The sequence below is a fragment of the Amphimedon queenslandica genome, unplaced genomic scaffold (assembly GCF_000090795.2).
Source record: "Amphimedon queenslandica unplaced genomic scaffold, v1.1 AMPQUscaffold_13445, whole genome shotgun sequence".
In the NCBI taxonomy this organism is placed as follows: Eukaryota; Metazoa; Porifera; class Demospongiae; order Haplosclerida; family Niphatidae; genus Amphimedon; species Amphimedon queenslandica.
The window spans coordinates 265,001-285,073 of record NW_003546319.1 but is presented as its reverse complement, the minus strand read 5'-3'; the positions used below and the strand labels follow the sequence as shown (position 1 = coordinate 285,073).

The 20,073-nt window shown below is 36.8% G+C and overlaps 3 protein-coding genes across 3 annotated transcripts in view; all 3 read left to right on the top strand.

Moving 5' to 3' along the window:
* Positions 1-1,655: 1,655 nt before the first annotated feature.
* On the top strand, positions 1,656-12,063 carry LOC100635898 (protein vav-1-like). Its single transcript, XM_019995431.1, has 27 exons — positions 1,656-2,092; positions 3,622-3,738; positions 3,796-3,854; positions 4,739-4,825; positions 5,016-5,133; positions 5,209-5,310; positions 5,528-5,686; positions 5,884-5,943; positions 6,893-7,105; positions 7,438-7,527; positions 7,785-7,882; positions 7,947-8,085; positions 8,241-8,289; positions 8,362-8,437; positions 8,497-8,528; positions 8,620-8,721; positions 8,829-8,897; positions 8,942-9,000; positions 9,423-9,516; positions 9,573-9,597; positions 9,646-9,739; positions 9,841-9,900; positions 10,341-10,408; positions 10,610-10,726; positions 11,138-11,459; positions 11,545-11,619; positions 11,772-12,063. The coding sequence occupies exons 1-27, from the start codon at positions 1,886-1,888 to the stop codon at positions 11,811-11,813; spliced, it is 2,733 nt and encodes a 910-aa protein (XP_019850990.1). The 5' UTR covers positions 1,656-1,885; the 3' UTR covers positions 11,814-12,063.
* A 676-nt stretch (positions 12,064-12,739) lies between these two features.
* LOC100637629 (78 kDa glucose-regulated protein-like) lies at positions 12,740-16,054 on the top strand. The gene is made up of 6 exons (XM_003385911.3): positions 12,740-12,870; positions 13,063-13,399; positions 13,642-13,784; positions 13,974-14,128; positions 14,211-14,446; positions 14,925-16,054. Exons 1-6 carry the CDS (start codon positions 12,740-12,742, stop codon positions 15,906-15,908), a joined length of 1,986 nt encoding a protein of 661 aa, XP_003385959.1. The 3' UTR covers positions 15,909-16,054.
* A 2,320-nt stretch (positions 16,055-18,374) lies between these two features.
* The window catches only part of LOC100635773 (suppressor of SWI4 1 homolog), a 4,654-nt gene continuing 2,955 nt past the window's right edge, over positions 18,375-20,073 (top strand). The window contains exons 1-6 of the mRNA XM_003385896.2: positions 18,375-18,475; positions 18,532-18,693; positions 18,981-19,133; positions 19,366-19,446; positions 19,497-19,598; positions 19,651-19,727. Coding sequence (XP_003385944.1) covers positions 18,458-18,475; positions 18,532-18,693; positions 18,981-19,133; positions 19,366-19,446; positions 19,497-19,598; positions 19,651-19,727 — 593 coding nt within the window. The 5' untranslated portion in view covers positions 18,375-18,457. The remainder of the gene's footprint in view (positions 18,476-18,531; positions 18,694-18,980; positions 19,134-19,365; positions 19,447-19,496; positions 19,599-19,650; positions 19,728-20,073) is intronic.

Genomic DNA, 20,073 nt, shown 5'->3' with positions numbered 1-20,073 from the left:
AGAGAGAGAGGGAGGGAGAGAGAGAGAGAGAGAGAGAGAGAGAGAGAGTACATAATTAAGTAAGTATATGTTCACGTACATCGAAACATGAGAAAATAAAGGAAGAGAAAGAGCAAGTGAGTAAGCAGGTACGAGAAATACATGTACATGTGCATGTACATGTAGAGATGCGTAGCGTCGCAAAGCAAACAAAAAATAAATAAAAGCAACACAACAAGTCTCACTTTGCACTCTCTTCGTAGTTTTAAGCTCGGCTATCTTCTTTGCCAAGGCTTGGTTTAAAATCCTAACGATGTGAATATGGACTTTCATCCTTTTCAAGGCACCAACGAAAACGTCGTATGGATGTTCTCCCTTTCTACCACAACGTCCACTGATGGTATCGATAAAGACATTAGCCTTTTCCATGCTTGTAACTTGTGCCTTTATAGTCTCGCAATCTGTTCTGTCAAGGATCTCCTTCGCTTTGAAACTAGCGAAGTATCTGCCCGGGTCGCCTAGCTGGCTGCTTATCTCGTAAATGTTCTCTTTCAGGACGTCGTTCTTGAGTGCAGCGAGGTCTTTCTCGGTTATAGTTACGTCTTCTTCGTCGGCTGACATGATTTTAAGAGAAGCACGCTAGCCCTTGTGAGTAGGATGGGGAAATTACGCTGGCGTGACGGAGTGTAGATCTACAAGTCTTAATGCCCTGGTGAGTTACAGCAGTCAGATAAAGAAAGCGTTTTGTTTATGGTGTCTACCAGAAGAGGAAAGGAGAGATCAGAAGCGAGTGATGATAAAAGAGAAACGAAATTGAGTGAGCCAGTGAGTCTCTTTTCAGTCTTGGGCGTTAACTTAAATAACCTCATTAACATTAACAATGACGTAATTATTATTGGTGTAGGAGGTGCTAAAATTCCTTGACTATTAATTAAATTTTTGCAAATTTCATTTTAGAGCTGAAACTTTTGCTAGAATATTATAAGTCGATGCATGATTCTTTTCCACAATAAAAAATACTTGTTTTTAATTTCCATGTTCCTGCATGATTTAAGACTAAGTTAGCAATAAATAGTTTTTTAGTTTAATACATTAAAATAAAACTGGCCCAGGTTGGCTGAGATTTTGATGCATTTGAAGAATGAAAGTACTTTTACCACAACAAAATAGGTTTCTACCCAGGATTACATCATTATGAATCACAGGTATAAATGCAACTGATATATATATAATGGAAGTATTATATCATAGTTTCTGTCCTAAGTGAAAGTCAACATGAGATCAAAGACCCTGTGGTCATCTTGTGGTATTATTGGTTGCAATAAATACAGCTCAGACTGGCCTCAGTTTCTAAGTTCTTTGTGCTTTTAGCTCTGCAGTCTGCACTGCTGTTGACACTGAAATGTGAAGATGTGACAAAGAGGAACTTAATTTAGACCTAGGGCCTATTAAAGCTATGGCTGTGATCAAGAGTGGATTATCCATTCTTGCTTTGACATAGAGAGCTGCATTTTAAAAAATTGATTTAGCATTTTAGAAAATAATAGTCAACATTATCACTTCACAGCCAAGTTTTTTTTATAGTGTTATCAAAATTAATGGTTTAGGTTATTGTTAAAAGTTAACAAACAAGCTCATGGTCACGTGACACGTGACTAATTAAAGGAGTGGTTTGTTTTGTAGCCACGCCCACTCAGAGCTTCCGGTCCAGCAAGAGAAAATGTCAGCAGTGTTGGCCATTTCTCTGAATTAAGGCAGTCCTCCCTCCCCTAGCAGTCGCCCGGAGAATTCCCAGAAGTGCCCCCAATAGACTCAGAGGGAAAAACGAAGGAGAAAGGGACTAGGAGTCTCCCCCTCTCACACAAAACGCTCACCGTATACCCGTCCCCGTCACTCCTGGATAAAGATGGCTACCGTTGAGACTGTTGATTGGAGACAAGCGAGACAATGGCTAATAGACAGTGGTGTCATCCCTCCCACTCACAGGGTCACTAAACCAGACGTCGCTCTAGTTGATTTTGCTCGGTCCCTTCGTGATGGAGTCTTTCTCTGCTCGCTTTTGAACCGACTCCAGCAAGGCTCTGTCGACTTTACAGCCAGACCGGTCATGCAGGTATGTATAACTCGTTTGACGAGTTTTAGGGCGTGGTCGGTATAGGAGCAGGTGTGGTAGCTGAGTTGTACATGTACATGTATGCATGTGTTTCATTTGGTTATGTAATGAAGGTATTTTTATGACATTTTTTGAATTACAAATACATGATCTACATGTTCTATCTTTTGTCACTTTGTCATTATTTAATGTTCTATTTTTATTTAATTTTTTCCTTCATTCGATTCAACTTTAATCATCTTACTTTCTCCTTCACGAATCATTCCTGATTCTCTCTCTCTTTCTCTCTCTCTCTCTCTCTCTCTCTCTCCCCCCCCCCTCTTATTTACTCTACTCTTTGGTAGACATTGTGCTTTTAATACACGCACACTTACTCTGGCTCACTCACTCTTTCCCTTCGTGTTTTCTTTACAGTTTGTATACAATTTGTGAATAGTCCTTTACAGAATTTGTATATTTAAGACAATTATCCTTTATATTCCCTTTCTTTCCTTCTCTCTTTCCCTTTCTCTCTCTCTCTCCTCCTCCTCTTGTAACCATTACCAGTGTACCACTTTTACCACTGTTAGATCCAGAGCGAGTTTAGTAGACTCTTAGTCCCCCAAATTTGATTCAGATCTCCTAAAATCTCTCATTTTTCGCTTTTAGTCTCTCATATTCAGCCTATTAAGTCTCCATTTTAACTAGATTGGGTGTCCTAAAAATTATTTCTAGATACCGGTAGCATGGCGATGTCAGTAACCATGTCTCTAACCTTATTCCTGTCTTGTTTTTCCTCCCTATTGTTCGGTGTCCCTACAATGTTTATGTACAAGATGTACATTTACATGAACAGTCTGGACACGATTTCCGTCAGCTCTAATTTCTTGTTGCATTTCTGGACGTCTTTATTTGTTTGTTTATTTGTTTGTTTGTATTTTTCTTGTTCCATGCATTTTTGTACTGGGAAATTGCTTGGTGGAAGGAAAAAGGGGAAATATTTTTAATGTTAATTAGTATGTACTAATGGTATTAGCATTATTTCTTAATTAACATTACATGTGTACACATATGTACATGTACATGTACATGTACATGTACATGTACATGTACATGTACATGTACATGAATAAATGTATTTAGGAAAACTTGGGTGATTGATGAAAGTATTTATGTCTATAATTATGCTTGTGAATTCGGACAAAAGAATTCTTGAAATGTATTTCTTAACTGTATCATATTCTCGTATCATGTACAGTACGTGTACATGTACATTGTGTATCTGTGTGACTGATATTGCGTATCATATTTTATTTCTCACACACACACAATGAATGCAATATGGGGGAGGATAATTAATTCTTTCTCTCTCTCTCTCTCTCTCTCTCTCTCTCTCTCTCTCTCTCTCTCTCTCTCTCTCTCTCTCTCTCTCTCTCTCTCTCTCTCTCTGTCCCCCCCTCTCTCTTTCTCTCTGTCCCCCCCTCTCTCTCTCTCTCTTTCCCCCCCCCCTCTCTCTCTCTCTCTCTCCCTCCCTCCCCCTCTCCCTCCAGCACTCTTATATTAAAAATATCAATGCATTCTTATTTGCTTGCAAGCATCACTTCAATCTCAAAGACAACGATCTCTTTACTGACTCTGAGCTTTACGACGTCGACAATTTCTCAAAGGTAAGGGAGGGAGTGGCTTGTCCCTGACCACGCCCCCAATTAAAACTCATTTATTAGGTCATGCTTGCGCTATCAAAGCTGTCTCACACTCAGCAAGCATTGGCTATGGGATGGAAGTGAGTGATGATGTCTAAAAATAGCATCTGTTACTATAAATATCATACGTGTAATAGCTCCAAATTTTTTTCAGTCAAAAATTTTGTCAAAATCTTAATTTCTTGTTAAAATTAATTTTTGCTGATAAAGTTTATTGTCATTATTAATCTGCAAACTAACCATGTGGAGCACAAATTTTGTTGGTTTAACATTTCATCAGGCAAGAATTTGACAAAGTTTTTAACCGACGAAAATTTGGAGTTATACAGTAGTATAGATACATTGTATCAAGAGTACATAATACTTAAAGAGAGTATCCAACAGCCCTATAGCAGACTGCTGCCTGAGGGCGTATTTGCTCAAAGTCACAATCCGCATACTCCAGTATACTACATGTACATATCACGTGATCAACCATGTGGCAACATTAACTGGCCCTTAGCTTTTAAAAACTTGGCAATCTCTTCCAATAACTTGAAAGAAGGCTGGAAAGATGAACTACAAAGGCAGCCCTGCTAGTATCCAGGAGTTTGTGCCCCAAGCACATGCCAACTCATGACAATGGCAAATCAAGGTCTACGCGATAATTATATTCATTGATAAAGTATACTGGAGTATGCGGATTGTGACTTTGAGCAAATACGCCCTCATGCAGCAGCTTGTATAGGGTCGTTCGATACTCTCTTTAAGTATTATGTACTCTTGATTGTATGTACATGTAGTTCAAATTTTACTACTGAATACTATAATCAGACTATTGTTACTTTTAATGCATATACAATGTACATGTATTTACGTATTATGTTATGCGTAATTCAAATCATTATACCAAGTTACATAATACGTGTATTAGTGTAGTCTAGTTGTCGTTACTATAATTAGACTTGGTCGTTACTATTTTTAGACCGTTCCCGAACGAAGATGATAATAAGTTACATTACAATGACGTAAGCGGAGATGATATCTATGCGTCGCTGCAGGAAGTATCAGCGTAAGTTGATTGATTTCGATATTTGGAAATAATTATACGACTGCTTTGTGTGGTTGGAAAATTATTAATGTGTTAATGTACTACATCTACACTTTTCTTTCTGTCTCTGTCTTTGTCCCCCCCCTCTCTCTCTCTCTCTCTTTGTCTCTCTCTCTCTCTCCCCCCCTCTCTCTCTCTCTCTCTCCTACAGTCAAACTGCAGTTTATGCTAATATTCAAGATCTCTATCCCCAGTCACCAGCTGATGACGATTCTTACGGCTATGGAAGTGAAAAGATTTACGATTCAGTCTGTTACTATGAAGCAACTGTGAGTCACATGATAGTCACATGATAATCACATGACTTACCTCTCATTGATTCTCTCTTGTTTTCTTTCTGGCAGCCGGTGAAAGAGAATGACTACATTGAAAAGAAGAAGTCCATCATTACTGAGCTTTATGAGACAGAGAAAAGCTTTTTATCTGTTCTTCAGACCATTGCAGTGGTATGTCTGTTTATAAATGTACTTCTTGATCCACTCTCTCTTTGTTTTTCTTTCCCTGCTCCTCTTTCCCTTTTCTCTCTTTCTTCCTTCTTTCTTCCTCCTCTCTCTCTCCTCCTTGATTTTTATCTTTCCCCCTCCAATTTCCTCCCTCTCTCTCTCTCCCCCTCTCTCTCTCCCTTACTCTCCCCCCTCTCTCTCTCTTTCTCTTCCCCCTTAGGATTATTACGAAACTCTTAAGGAGCAAAGTCTTGAAGAACTTAAACAGATATTCGAGTTGAGTCAAAGGATCCTCCCCTACCACCTCTCCCTTCGTGATGGCCTCTCCCAGTGTCTCGAAAGCAAAGCAGAAGACGTTAGCAAACTATTCCTTGAAGCTGTGAGTTGTACTATATAGCTGTATGCTATGAAAAGTTGAATACTTATAAGTGCATGTACATACATATACCTAATACATGTACATGTACATGTACCTAATACGTGTACATGTACATGTACATGTACATACATTAATTAATTACATGCATGTACATATTAATGTGATGAGCTCATTTTGAAATTTTGTCTTGTTTTTAGGAAGAAGGCTTGTTGCTGTATGGTATGTATGCAGCTCATTTGCCAGAGGGACAAGAAAGAGTTAGTTGCATCTTTGTATTGTCTGGATTTTTTTGCATGAAAAGGAAAAGTTGGGTCAAAGATCCTGATCTTAGGATTAGGATAGCCCATGGTTTTTTTCCGAAAAATGGCTCCAAAATGACCCCCAATTTTTATTGCATTTTCTGATACATATTGATGTACTTATGCTGCATAGAAAGTTTGAGCTGATTCTGACTTAAATTTTTAAAGTTACGTCCATTTTAAGAAAATCTCAAAATTTTGAAAAATACCAACGCTATAGCTCATGGTTTTTTTCCGAAAAATGGCTCTGAAATGACCCTCAATTTTTATTACATTTTCTGATACATATTGGTGTCCTTATGCAGTGTAGAAAGTTTGAGCTGATTCCGACTTTAATTTTTCAAGTTATGACCATTTTTAAAAACGGGCCAATTTCTGAAAAAATCCCTGTACTATAGCCCATGGTTTTTTGTGAAAAATGGCTCCAAAATTACGCCCAATTTTTATTGCATTTTCTGATACATATTGATGTACTTATAATGCATAGAAAGTTTGAGCTGATTTCGACTTAAATTTTTTAAGTTACGTCGATTTTAAGAAAATCTCAAAATTTTGAAAAATACCCAAGGCTATAGCCCATGGTTTTTTCCAAAAAATGGCTCCGAAATGATCCCCAATTTTTATTACATTTTTTGATACATATTGCTGTACTTATGCTGTATAGAAAGTTTGAGCTGATTCCGGCTTAAATTTTTTCAGTTATGAGCATTTTTATAAAATAGCAAATTGTTTTTTTCTGAAAATTTTCCTTGAAAAACGAAATGCTTTAGGATGTAAAAATAACACTCTAAAAATTTGATAAAACCTGCTATGCAAAAAATAGAGTTCTCCAATTTTGATATTAATCAAGATTATAATCCAAATCTTAATTTATTATTAATTTTATTATATTAATATTTGTTCCTAGGCTAAATTCTTCCAGGCTAAGGGCGAGACCAGTAAACTAATGCAGGCGACAATGGAGAAGCATCAGCAGAGATTCCCCTTGAGTGACCTCCTACCAGTTCCTATTCAAAGACTGTTAAGATATCCTCTACTCATTAAAGAACTTGAGAAATGTACCAAGAAAAGTGGAGCCGGCTCTAGCACAAAATTAAATAAAGTTATTCAAACTCTAGAGGTTGGTACTAATTACTATAGAAGCGGAATATTTTACTGCCTTTATCATTTAATTTTTAAATTTCTATGTGATTTAAATTTTACGGTTAACACGTGAGCTACTGTAGTATAAATTAATATAACTAACTAGTGTTTATTTACTTTTCTCTTTTATCGTAAAATTAAAGTCACCTTAAATATTCCACTTTTACAGTAATTAATGTTGTAATTATGATTAATTATATTAATTAATACTCTCCCCCTTTATCTCTCAATATCTCTCTTTGTTGTTTTGTTGACTTAATTATTTGTTTGTTTGTTTGTTTGTTTGTTTGTTTGTTTGTTTGTTTGTAGGATGTGTCCAAGTATATTAATGTAACGAAGGAGCACTTTGAGAAGATGAGAGCCATACAAGAACTGGAGTGCACCATTGTGGACTATAGAGTGAGTTCATCTCCTTCATGTACACAATATTCCTTCTCAAAAAAATTAGCAATTTTTAAACTAGAAGGGTAATAAAAATCTGCATGTATATTCACTATGATAAAATTGATGGCATTTTATTCAACAAAAGAATTGCTGAATGTAACAGATACAGTAGATGTATTTGCATTTAAAGTTCTGTATTAATATACATGTACATGTATGTGTACATGTACTTATTATGCCCCTCCCCTTTCTCCTCCCATTCCTTTACACAGGGACCCAAGCTAAGCGGAGAGTGTGGTCACTATCACATGGACGGTGAATTAAAAATGCTCAAACTAGTTGATGGCCAGAGAGAAGAACCTCGAAGCAGGTAAGTACATGTATAATTGTACATATCCACTTTTACACCATTCTACCTAAACCTGTTTGACTAGATGGGTGTTCCTGTTTGACAAGGTTTTGATCATAACTCACAGAAGGTTTAGGTTTCTTGGAGGCATATCTTACTCTGTGAAGGATCATCACGACATTGGGGACATCACATTAGACTCCATATCATCAACTAGAGCTAGAGTGAGGGAGGGGGAGGGAGTGAGGGGAAGGGAGGGAGAGAGAGGGGGGGAGGGAGGGAGAGAGAGAGGAAGGCAGGGAGGGAGAAGAGAGTAAAGTCAAGATAAAAATTGTTTTATCATTTTATATTACATACATGTAAATGTATATATTTTTAGAATGCGGCTCATTCTTTTAAAATAAGAGTTGAAAAAGATGGTGGCAAGGGTAAGTAGAGAGTATACAAAAATATTTTTATTATGTTTGTTTGTTTGTTTGTTTGTTTGTTACTATTTTTAGAAGCAATTGAATACATTGCTTATGCCAAAAATGATCAATTGAAATTTAAGTGGACCGACTCGATAAAAAAAGCAAAGTAATAAAAATTCATCATCATCATTATTATTGTTGTTATATTTTATGCTTATTTTTTAGAGATGTAATTAGACCAAAGGGTGGAAAAAAAGGTATTATAGTCACTATACCCTAAACTCATTCCCATACTTGATATTTCCATTTCTGTTCACTAAAGTCATTCCCATACCATTCCTATTCCAGGTCATCATAGTTTTGAACTGGTTAATTTTGACTGTCCATCGAAATGTAGTTACTGTCAGAAATACTTGTATGGGTGCTATTTTCAAGGCTACAAGTGTATAGGTAATTAAAATAAATAAATAAATGATAATAATAATTCATTAATTAATGAACGTTTTAAATATTTAATCAAGTGCAATTATTAAATAATGTAATTATACTTTTTTTAGTTCCGGATTGCAAGGTGATATCACACGGAGATTGCATTGAAAAGCAACCGCCTTGTAATAAAGCCTTTCGTAAGTGGGTGTGGTTTGGGTGTGGCTTGATATTTCTTATACAGGTCCACCATTGCCAACTCAACTTAGTCATCCACCATTGCCAACTCAACATAGCCATCCGGTAAGTAAACTTTCTTTTCTTTTTTTATGCTTCATGTACATGTGTATATCACATCGATTTACTGACTACATCACATTTGGAGCAACTTTTAAATTCATATAAAATCCAAATTTGATTGGAATCGGCTGAAACTTTTTACACAGCATAAGAACATGTATATGTATCAGAAAAAATATATAAAAATGGAGAATTCTCTCCTTTTTATTTTTGCCAAAGTTTGGCCAAAAACCCTGTACTACAGTACAGGGTCTTTGACCCAATTTAAAATTATAAAACTAGTATCATTAGTTTTAAAACATAGCACTAGCACTTAAATGTAAAGTACTTTTTTAAAATGAATCAGTAGCACCTGCTAATCGAAGACATGAAATGGCAGTATAGCACCATTACCCTCTCTCCTTTTCTCTCTCTCTCCTCTCCAGCCTCTCGCTTCTCATGGCAGTATTGATACTCCCGGGGGCCCAAGATTTGGCCCAGTACCATCAAGAAGACCCAATGGAGAGCCACCAGGCCAACGTAAGTTAAATAATTATAATTAGTAATGATCCTTCTTTGTGTCCTCTTTATTTTAGGACAAGTATATGTTGCTACACAAAAGTAAGTATTTGGTATTTTTGTTGTTGTTGTTATTGTTTTTTTGTTTAGATATAATGCAATTGGTCCAAGACGAGAAACGTTCCTTTCCTTCGAGAGAGGAGATGAGATTATCATAAAGGAGAAAGACCATGAGTGGTGGGAGGTAGGGACAACCACCACTGGAGACTGACTCAGTTACTCACCACACACACTCTCTCTCCCTCTCTCTCTCTTTCTCCCCTCTCTCTCTCTCTCTCCTTTTAGGGTGTTGTCTTAAGAACAGGCCAAAGAGGTTATGTTTCGCCAAATTATTTAAAACCCCAAGTGAGTGGGCGGAGCAATAGCTGCAGTACATGTATTAATGTCTCGTTAAAATCACGAAATTATCTTATCCCCACTTCCTATTTTTATTCCATTTTTGCTCTGTAAAAAAATCGAGCTGAAGTTAGTCCAAGTTACAACATGTACATACCATACCATACAAGGTGATTTATTAGCGAGGAATTAATATTAACGATCGGCGGTTCTATGAAGAAATCACCAATATAAAATCTGCCAATTACAGGCAAATTTTCTACAGGCAAATTTGCCAAATATTACTCCTGCCAATAAATCATCTTGTGCAGTGACCATTAATCCCAATTCTCAATTTTTATTTTATTTTTTGCTCCATAAAAATTGAGCTGATTTCAATCACAACTGTCTGAGCTACAACTTTTACGTCTTTGTTTGTATATACGCACATTTATATATTATTATTTCAGGGCCCACCCCAACCCTCACCTGAAGATCTGCTAGTACAAATGAGACGAAAACTCTCAGAATATTCATGGTACCCATTATATACTACATGAGCTATACATTTATATGTACATGTACATGTACATGTACCTTTAGTACATTAGATTCAACTGCTACTTTATTTCACAGTATAAGCTGTTACTTGATTGACTTACATGTACATGTACATGTACATATACATTCTTTTGTAACCCTCTCTTACTCTCTCTCTCTTTCTCCTCTCTCTCCCTAGGTACATTGGTATGAGAACTCGTATCGATGCTGAGGTAGCACTCCACAGATCCAGAGATGGGGTATTCCTTATAAGGGAAAGCATGGATAGACCAGGAGAATATGCTGTAGCATTAAAGTACATACAATCATATAATAAGTGTATTTATGATCAGGAATGATACACATGTATGTACAGTACATGTACATATTAAAGTAGTAATACAGTATAACCTGCTATTGTGGACACTCTAAAATAAGGACACCTCTATAATGAGGACAGGTAGTATCAGTCCCAATACAATAGTAATGTGTATTAATGAACCTCTAAAATAAGGACACCTCTATAATCAGGACAGTTTTATTAGGTCCCAAGGTGTCCGGAATAGACAGGTTTGATTGTATTGTTATGCACAAAATATATGTACATGTACATACATGTATGTACTTGAATTATGCATACACATACTAAATATATTTATGTACTTTTTTATTCATAGAGTAGTTGATTGATGTACATGTACATGTACCTTTCTTCTCCCCTTTCTAGGTGGAGTGGGATGCCCAAGCACATCAAGATAATGAGAAACCCTCAAACCGAAAGGTTCTACGTCTCAGACGCCTGTGACTTTGACTCAATCGAAGAACTTGTCGACTATTATCAAAAGAACACTCTAGGCGTGAGCTTCCCTGGAGTGGACACTACTCTTCGTATTGCGTACTCTGAAGCCGCAAGACATCACTCTGTCTCTGGTTCCTCCAGTAGTTCCTTGTTAATGATGTCTCCGCCTCCTTTTGGTCGAGACGGGGGGATTTGGGTCGAGGCTGTGTATGATTATGATGCGGAAGGCCCTGGATTTTTATCTTTTCATGTAAAGAGAATTATTATGATATTTGTTATATTATGATTTAGTTCCTTGTTATTATTATTATTCTGCTTTTTTTGTTTTTCTCTAGAAACACGATCACATTAAAGTAGTTACTAAAGATACTCAGAGACTAGGCCTGTGGCTTGGAGAATTTAATGGGAAAGTATGTCACATGATTATAGTATTCATGTATAATTCTCTTTTTTTCTCCCTCTCTCCCTCTCCTTCTCCCTCTCTCTCTGTCTCTGTCTCTCTTTTTCTCTCCCTCTCTCTTTCACTCTTGTTCTTTCCCTCTCTCTCTCTCTCTCTTTCCAGACTGGATTATTTAGATCTGATCATACAGTGCCTCTTAACTAGGAGCCAGAGTTTAATTAACTGTTTTAATGTTAATAATAATAACCACACATGTTTACGCTCTTCCACAAAATTCGCACTTCATTATATTTTCTGTTTAGCAACAATTTGAATTCGATTATTGTGTTTCTGTATGTATTACGAATTGTTTTTTGTGTTGTTTTCCCTCTCTTTCTTTCTACGTCTTTTTCTACTTTCTTTTACACAAAATGTAATGGCTAATAATTTTAGTTTTATTTATGATTTTAAAAAATATTAACAATAATGAATAAATGATCATAAAAGTGCTATAACAGTGCGTGCTTCTTGAAGCATGAATTTGTTAAGTTTTGTGCTTAATGTAATGATAGAGGACAGCTCAAAGACAGCTAAATGAAACTGAAATTCCATTTAAATTGCATTAGCTGAGCTGGCTATTCCAGTTTGGATGCAATGAGGAATGCTCTAATGCTTTATCAATACATAATCTGCAGAATATGTTATATTAAAACTACAGCATTTATGTGCAAGCTAAGAGCCGAAAAATAGACTTAAGGTTATGTTTGTTACAGGTTCTACTCTAATTATGCATGGTTGCCAATCTATTGGCTCTTGTAATGGACTAAGAATGAGAGTGCAAAGTATAATGTTGCAGATTCATTTTTTGTGACTCTGACCAATCAAATCGCTCCACGTGACCACACCCCTGGGTCAGACTGACGTAAACAGGAAACAAAATTCTCGAACCAACCAAAAGGCTCCAGCGAGAATGAAAAGGCGGGGCTCATTATTCTGACCAATCAGATGTCTCCACATAGGAGAATTGCCCGCCATATTCCGCGGGACGCACTAATAAAAAGCAGCTAAGAGAATTAGGAAGACTGAATTCAAATCGACATTCAAGACAAGTCCAACAATAGGAAGGAGTCTTAAAGACGAAAAAGAGAGAGATGAAGTTACTTTTCAGAATTTTTCTAGTAGCCATTTGTCTCCTCCACTCTATCACTTGTGACGAGAAGAGTGAGAAGAAAGAGGAGACAGGAACTGTAATTGGAATAGATTTAGGGACGACTTACTCATGGTAAGGACTCATTCCTTATTTCTCCCTCCAGCAATATAATAGAATAATACAAATTACCTCTAAAACTTATTTTTAATTTTTAAATGTAAATGCAGCTGCTAATATCACTGCTTTTAGCTTTGCCTTTTTTGAAATCATTATCGTGTACATAATAATAATATTGTTATATAATTTTTTAAATTTATTTTTTAGTGTTGGTGTATACAAGAATGGTCGCGTTGAGATCATCGCCAATGACCAGGGTAACCGTATCACCCCATCCTACGTAGCCTTTACTGGCGAGGGAGAGAGACTCATCGGAGACGCAGCAAAGAACCAACTGACAACAAACCCAGAGAACACTGTGTTTGACGCCAAGAGGTTGATCGGGCGTTCGTGGAAGGACCCAACTGTCCAGAAGGACATCAAGTACTGGCCTTTCACGACTAAGAACAGGAATGAGAAACCTCACGTTGAGATTGATGTTAAAGGAGAGAAGAAACTTTTCGCAGCTGAGGAGATCTCGGCCATGGTCTTGGTTAAGATGAAGGTAAGAGAGAGAATGAACATTAAAGATTAATTTAAAATGTTGCATTTATATAAGCAGCTGTAATAATGTACATGTATGTATATATGCTAATTGAGTGTATTAAGTGACATGGATTAATGGAATTATAAAATAATTATAAGTACATGTAATTAGCTAAACTTACACTATTACACATAATTCATTTCAATTATAATAATACAATTTTATTAATTATTTCTATTTTTTCCTGTTGTCTGATGTAGGAGACAGCTGAAGCTTATCTTGGTACTCCTGTCACCCATGCTGTGGTTACTGTCCCTGCTTATTTCAATGATGCTCAGAGACAAGCGACCAAAGACGCCGGAGCCATTGCTGGACTCAATGTTATGAGAATCATCAATGAACCGTAAGTTGTACTAATATTAATAATGTGTATTTGAATCTGTTTAATTTATTGTCATTTTTGGTAATTTTTTCTGCGTCTTATTTCCTTTTACACTGCTATGTAATATCTATTTATTTAATTTAATTTAAGAATATCTTATTATTTATTTATTTATTTTACTTATTTTATTCTTTATTCTTTTCTCTACAGGACAGCGGCTGCAATTGCTTACGGGCTGGACAAGAAAGAGGGAGAGAAGAACATTCTTGTGTTTGATTTGGGAGGAGGAACTTTTGACGTCTCACTCCTCACAATTGATAACGGAGTCTTTGAAGTTGTAGCAACCAACGGTGACACTCATCTTGGTAAGAAAAGAGAGGATTATTTTATAAAAAGACACGTAATTTTATTGTCATACATGTATATTATTATTTATTTGTTTTGCAGGTGGTGAGGATTTCGATCAGAGAGTGATGGAGCATTTCATAAAGCTATTCAAAAAGAAACACGGAAAGGATATTCGTGGCGACAACAGAGCCGTCCAGAAGCTAAGACGAGAGGTAGAGAAGGCTAAGAGAACCCTCAGCTCACAGCATCAGACAAGAATCGAGATTGAATCACTTTATGGAGGAGAGGACTTCTCTGAGACACTCACCAGAGCAAGATTCGAGGAATTGAATATGGTAAGGACATACAATGTACAGTAATTGCTATTGATAAATTTAAAAGGATAATAGTACTAATAGTTGTATACTTAATAATGATGTCTGCTACATTAGTACATGTACATAAATTGAATATGGTAAGGATATACAGTCAAACCTGTCTATTCTGGACACCTGGTACCCAATAATACCCTCCTGATTATGAACCTGTCCTTATTTCAGAGGTTCATTAATACACATTACTATTGTATTGGGACTGATACTACCTGTCCTCATTATAGAGGTGTCCTTATTTTAGAGTGTCCACAGTAGCAGGCTATACTGTGCATGTAATTGTTATAAGTTAAAAGGATAATAGTACTAGTGACAATAGTGGTAGTAATAATAATGTCTGCTACATAAGTACATGTACATTAACCTTGTATTATATTTGTATGTATTGTATTACTTTTTGTCTCTCCTCTCTCTCTCTCTCTCTCTCTCTCTTATTTCTCAGGATTTATTCAGATCCACTCTCAAACCAGTACAACAAGTTATCGAGGACTCTGAAATCGAAAAAAATAAAATCGACGAGATCGTTCTGGTCGGGGGATCCACCCGTATCCCCAAGGTCCAGCAACTCGTCAAGGACTTCTTCAACGGCAAAGAACCAAACCGCGGTATCAACCCTGACGAGGCCGTGGCTTATGGAGCTGCCGTTCAAGCCGGTATCCTAAGCGGAGAATCTAATACAGACGGTCTCCTCCTCCTCGACGTTAACCCTCTTACCCTTGGGATTGAGACAGTGGGCGGAGTCATGACAAAACTGATCCCCCGTAACACAGTGATCCCGACTAAGAAGTCACAGATATTCTCAACTGCTTCTGATAACCAGCCAACCGTAACGATACAGGTATTCGAGGGTGAAAGGCCCATGACGAAAGACAATCATCTTCTCGGAAAGTTTGATCTCAACGGAATCCCACCTGCTCCAAGGGGGGTACCCCAAATCGAAGTCACTTTTCAAATTGATGAAAACGGTATCCTAATCGTGACCGCCGAAGACAAGGGAAGCGGTAATTCCGAAGCTATCACCATCACCAACGACCAGAACAGGCTCACACCCGAAGACATTGAACGCATGATCAACGACGCTGAGAAATTCGCCGACGAAGACAAGAAAGTGAAAGATCGGGTCGAGAGCAAGAACGAGCTTGAGAGCTACGCCTACTCGTTAAAGAACCAGCTCAAAGACGAAGAGAAACTCGGAGGAAAGCTATCGGAAGAAGACAAGACGACAATCACTGAGGCAGTAGACGCCGCCATTGAATGGCTGGACAGTAATTCGGAGGCCGAGACGGAAGAGTTTAAATCAAAGAAGGAGGAGCTAGAGGGTGTGGTCAATCCTATTATCACGAAGCTCTATGGCAACCAGCCCCCGCCCAGCGGAGAGGGAGCAGATGGAGGTGATGGAGGAGCAGACGAAAAAGACGAATTATAAACTTAGAACAATTATTATTAGTAGTCAATTATTGTTTAATACATTATTATTATACATGCAGCCTTTTTAATTATTAACTTGGTTGTAATCTTTATCATTCATTGATTTAAAAAAAAAAGAATAACATTATCATGTATTAGAAAAAACTGAAGCACTTTTGTAACACCCATATCTAACAATAACAACATAATAACAATAATAATGTAATGCCCTGTGTCATGCCATAAATGCTGCCCTTTTCCATCACTCCACTTGGATCATTGCGTGTTCCGTAAATCCCTCCCCCATACTACACGGCCAAGAATTATCATCTCTGATACAGCCCACTACCCAAAATCAATGATTCAAGCCTGATGTCTATTTTGATACAGCCCTGACTGGCATCAATGTTGAATCATGTCTGTTGCTCTGGCTGTGTGGCTGAACCAGGGCCGTACTCCAGCATGGTTGTATCATGGATGATTATCATGATTGTATCATACTAGACTCATTGCTTTGCAGGCTGCCCAAAATTCATGATACAGGAATGTATCAAGGCTGATCCTGATTGATATCAGTCATGATTCAAAGTAAAATTCTTGGCTGTGTATGTGCATATGCATAATACAGTTTACGGATCATGCAAGTGGAGTGAAAAGCGCAGTTCCACCTTATACTGGTATCTTTGGCGGTGCCCCATCATAGAAAAAAAGGGTATTTCATTTACTCTATAATTTATGCCATAATTTTAAAAAAATATGATTAAAAAAAAATATGATGAGGATCTTCAAGGGTAAATAGGGCCATGTGAGCACTGGCGTTTGATTGGTGCATCTATAGTCCAATCAAGACAGGACACGTTTTTTAGTAAGCAATGTACGATAATAATCATAGATAATGATTTTACTCTAATATCTATGATAATACGCAGGCCTGGCCCGGTGGCCCCGGGGGCTCAGCCCCACAGATTTGAACAGAATTATCTAGCTATAGCATAAGATATTGCAGGCACACGTTGCAATATGCAACATGCAAAAGCAATTATGGCTATTATGGCATCTGTAATAGCAAGAGTAGAATTATTATCTACTCTTGGTAATAGCTATTATGGCATCTCGATCTCGCGGGGCCAGACCACTCCCTCCGTTCTTGTGAGGTCCCGGGAGCGGGGTTGTTGTGAAGCCACATCCCAAGTCACATGATCACTTTGATCAAACTCCCAAGAGAATACCGTACGCGTCTTAATTTTCGAGGTGTATTAAATTTCGTTATTTTCGTGCTCACCTTAAATCCACGAAATTTAAAACACCTCTAATGCCATTCTATTGTATGTAGACTATGGCCAGAACACGAAAATTAGCTCACACGAATATTAACTTTTGAGCAAATTTCATTGAAAACACGAAATTTTGAACCCTCGAAAATTTGGACGTATACGGTATATAAGTACGAACGTACGATTCTAGGGACCACAAAGAGTCAAAGACTCCATCCACACTCCAGACAAAATTCCAGAGTAGAGTAATTTGATATCGGTAGGCTTTAACTGAATTTTGGTTATTAGATCTAAATACATTTGGACAATGAGTTGTTTATTTGTTTTGTCTTTCACGCTTCTGCTCATGTGCTTGAGCGGATCATTTGGAGACGAGCTGGAAGTAGAATTTTTGCTGCAAGATGAGGACTTGCCTCCAAAACACGACGGTTATTTAACACTAATGAGCTGGAGTCAATTTCAGAAAGAATTTGACGAGACTGAGGGAGGGCCTAAGGTGACGAAAGTAATGCTTGGCGGAAAAATACGACGAGTTACCACTGTTCTTCCAATGCAGATAAGTGATGGCAGGGTCATTCCAATACCTTTTATTATTGACAGCGGCGCTCCAGGACTGATGTACCTTGGAACCGGATCGCTTGGCCGATTAAAGGAATTAAACCTCATTAATAATAAAGCTAGAACTGATGTTTATCAAAACACATTTCATTTAATGGGGACATTTTACAATGAAGCTCGAAGTGCTTTTTTGGCTCAACCAAATGTATCGGAGTTCCCTAGTGAACATGAAGGGGCGTCTGTAAAAGGTGACATTCGCCTAAATTTAATTGGACTGCAAGGAATGGCTATTCTAAAAATTGATGTGACATGGGACTGATCACGTAAATTTTTAATGAAGCACTCTGACAGTGTCATTTTGACAGCTGTGTGTGTTTTTAAAGCCCAACTTTCTGGTAATTTAGTCTTGTAATCAACTTGTTGCAAAAATAGAACAGATTTCTATTTGATCAAAGTAACAGCTAACGACATGTTGCCTAGTGTACTCCAATTTATTTATTATTATTCTTAATTTTTCACCATATAGATGAGTATTATTATTATTATTATTATTATTATTATTATTATTATTATTATTATATTTTTGTACTTTGGTTTTTATACATATTTTAAGAATTTTAGAACTTGCTTATATTTAATACCAGTAAATTTTGCAATTTGATAAAGAGTAACCACACCCAGTGCAGTGGTGTTATAATTATTCCAGTTAACTTACCAGTAACCACGTGGTGTCATCATGGGAAAGACTAGAAGAGTAAGAGAAAGAAAACCAGGGCTCCTGAGAAAACAAATTTATTTTATTTTTGATAGAAAAAGAAGAGAACAGCTCAGTCGGAGGGAGATGACAAACCTAACGCTTCAAAAGTACCAAAGACCTTTATAATGGAGCGTGGGCGTGTGGGTCGACTCCTAAATGAACTAGTATTTGATTTACGGCATGTAATGGAACCAAACACTGCCTCAAATTTAAAAGTAAAACACAACGCACTCAGAAATTTTATATTGCTGAATTTTTGACAGATTTTGTGTCTTGCTTTGTTGCGAAAATAGAAATCGCAAAATTCTGCACTTTTCATTCAATTGTGCTTTTTCGTGTTGTAGTTTAAAGTTACATTTTATGAAATCTTCTTAGAAATGAAGATTCACAAAATTTTAGCAACACAAAGTATTAAAAATATTTTTAGATACATACGTCTGATACATAAAAATTACTAAATGTACCCATATAAAATTATATAAAATTTTTCTTTTTTTCTCAGGCTATGAAGAGAAATACGTTAAAGGATTTTGTTCATGTAGCTGGTCCACTGGGAGTGTCCCACTTTATTCTTATCTCAAGATCTGACGAACACGTTAACCTAAAAATAGCCAAAGTACCAAGAGGACCAACTCTCACCTTCCACATAACACAAGTAAGTAACATTTATTTATAGCTAAGAAATTTAGAGCACTGAAATTTAATTTGAGGTTTGGCTGTTAAAATTTTAAGCATTTGCATACTGTAATTTTGATAAATGGATCATAATTTGCCAAATTTATTAAAATTTTACTCTACAAAATTTGCTAGCTATTTAGTAGATTTTAAGTTTGCTTAAGTAAATTTTATAATTTATAAGGGCGATTAACTTTTTTTTGTTATGATAGTTTTCAACGTCAAGAGAAATTCTCTCGTCCACCTCAAGGCCTCCGCCCATTAGTAGCAACATGTTCATGACTCCGCCCACTGTAAGTTATGGGTGGGGCTAGTTATTAATTAATTTTTACAAACATTCTAGCTAGTTTTAAATAATTTCTCGTCGGAGATGACTAAAGGTGATCCCTCCTCTTTAATGGCAGCCATTTTACAGAGCATGCACCAGACGCTTAATGTGCAGACTGTGAGTTTGTTAATCGATGGGTGTGGTCACTATGGGTGTGGTCTTTTTGTAGGTTAAGCTATCCTCGTTAAAGAGGTGTGTTCTGTGGAATTATGACAATGAAACCGGTAGTGTTGATTTTAGACATTTGTGAGTCTATATGCTTAAAAATTGGGCAAAAGTCCCTGTACTATAGTACATGGTCACTGGCCAAATTTTGCCAAAAATGACTAGGAGAGAATTCTTCATTTTTATAATCTTTTCTGATGCATATACATGTTCTTATGTTGTGTAGAAAGTTTGAGCTGATTCCAACCAAAATTAGATTTTTAAAAAAATTTTAAAGTTACTCAAAAATCGGGCAAAAGTCCCTGTACTATAGTACATGGTCACGGGCCAAATTTTGCCAAAAATGACTAGGAGAGAATTCTTCATTTTTATAAATTTTTCTGATACATATACATGCTCTTATGTTATGTAGCAAGTTTGAGCTGAT

Coding starts and splice junctions, on each gene's coding strand:
- LOC100635898 (XM_019995431.1), top strand. CDS start 1,886: ATGGCTACCGTTGAGACTGTTGATTGGAGACAAGCGAGACAATGGCTA. Junction 5,311..5,527: donor TTCTTCAGACCATTGCAGTG/GTATGTCTGTTT, acceptor CTTCCCCCTTAG/GATTATTACGAAACTCTTAA. Junction 8,086..8,240: donor TATCATCAACTAGAGCTAGA/GTGAGGGAGGGG, acceptor ATATATTTTTAG/AATGCGGCTCATTCTTTTAA.
- LOC100637629 (XM_003385911.3), top strand. CDS start 12,740: ATGAAGTTACTTTTCAGAATTTTTCTAGTAGCCATTTGTCTCCTCCAC. Junction 13,400..13,641: donor TGGTCTTGGTTAAGATGAAG/GTAAGAGAGAGA, acceptor TGTCTGATGTAG/GAGACAGCTGAAGCTTATCT. Junction 14,129..14,210: donor CAACGGTGACACTCATCTTG/GTAAGAAAAGAG, acceptor TTTGTTTTGCAG/GTGGTGAGGATTTCGATCAG.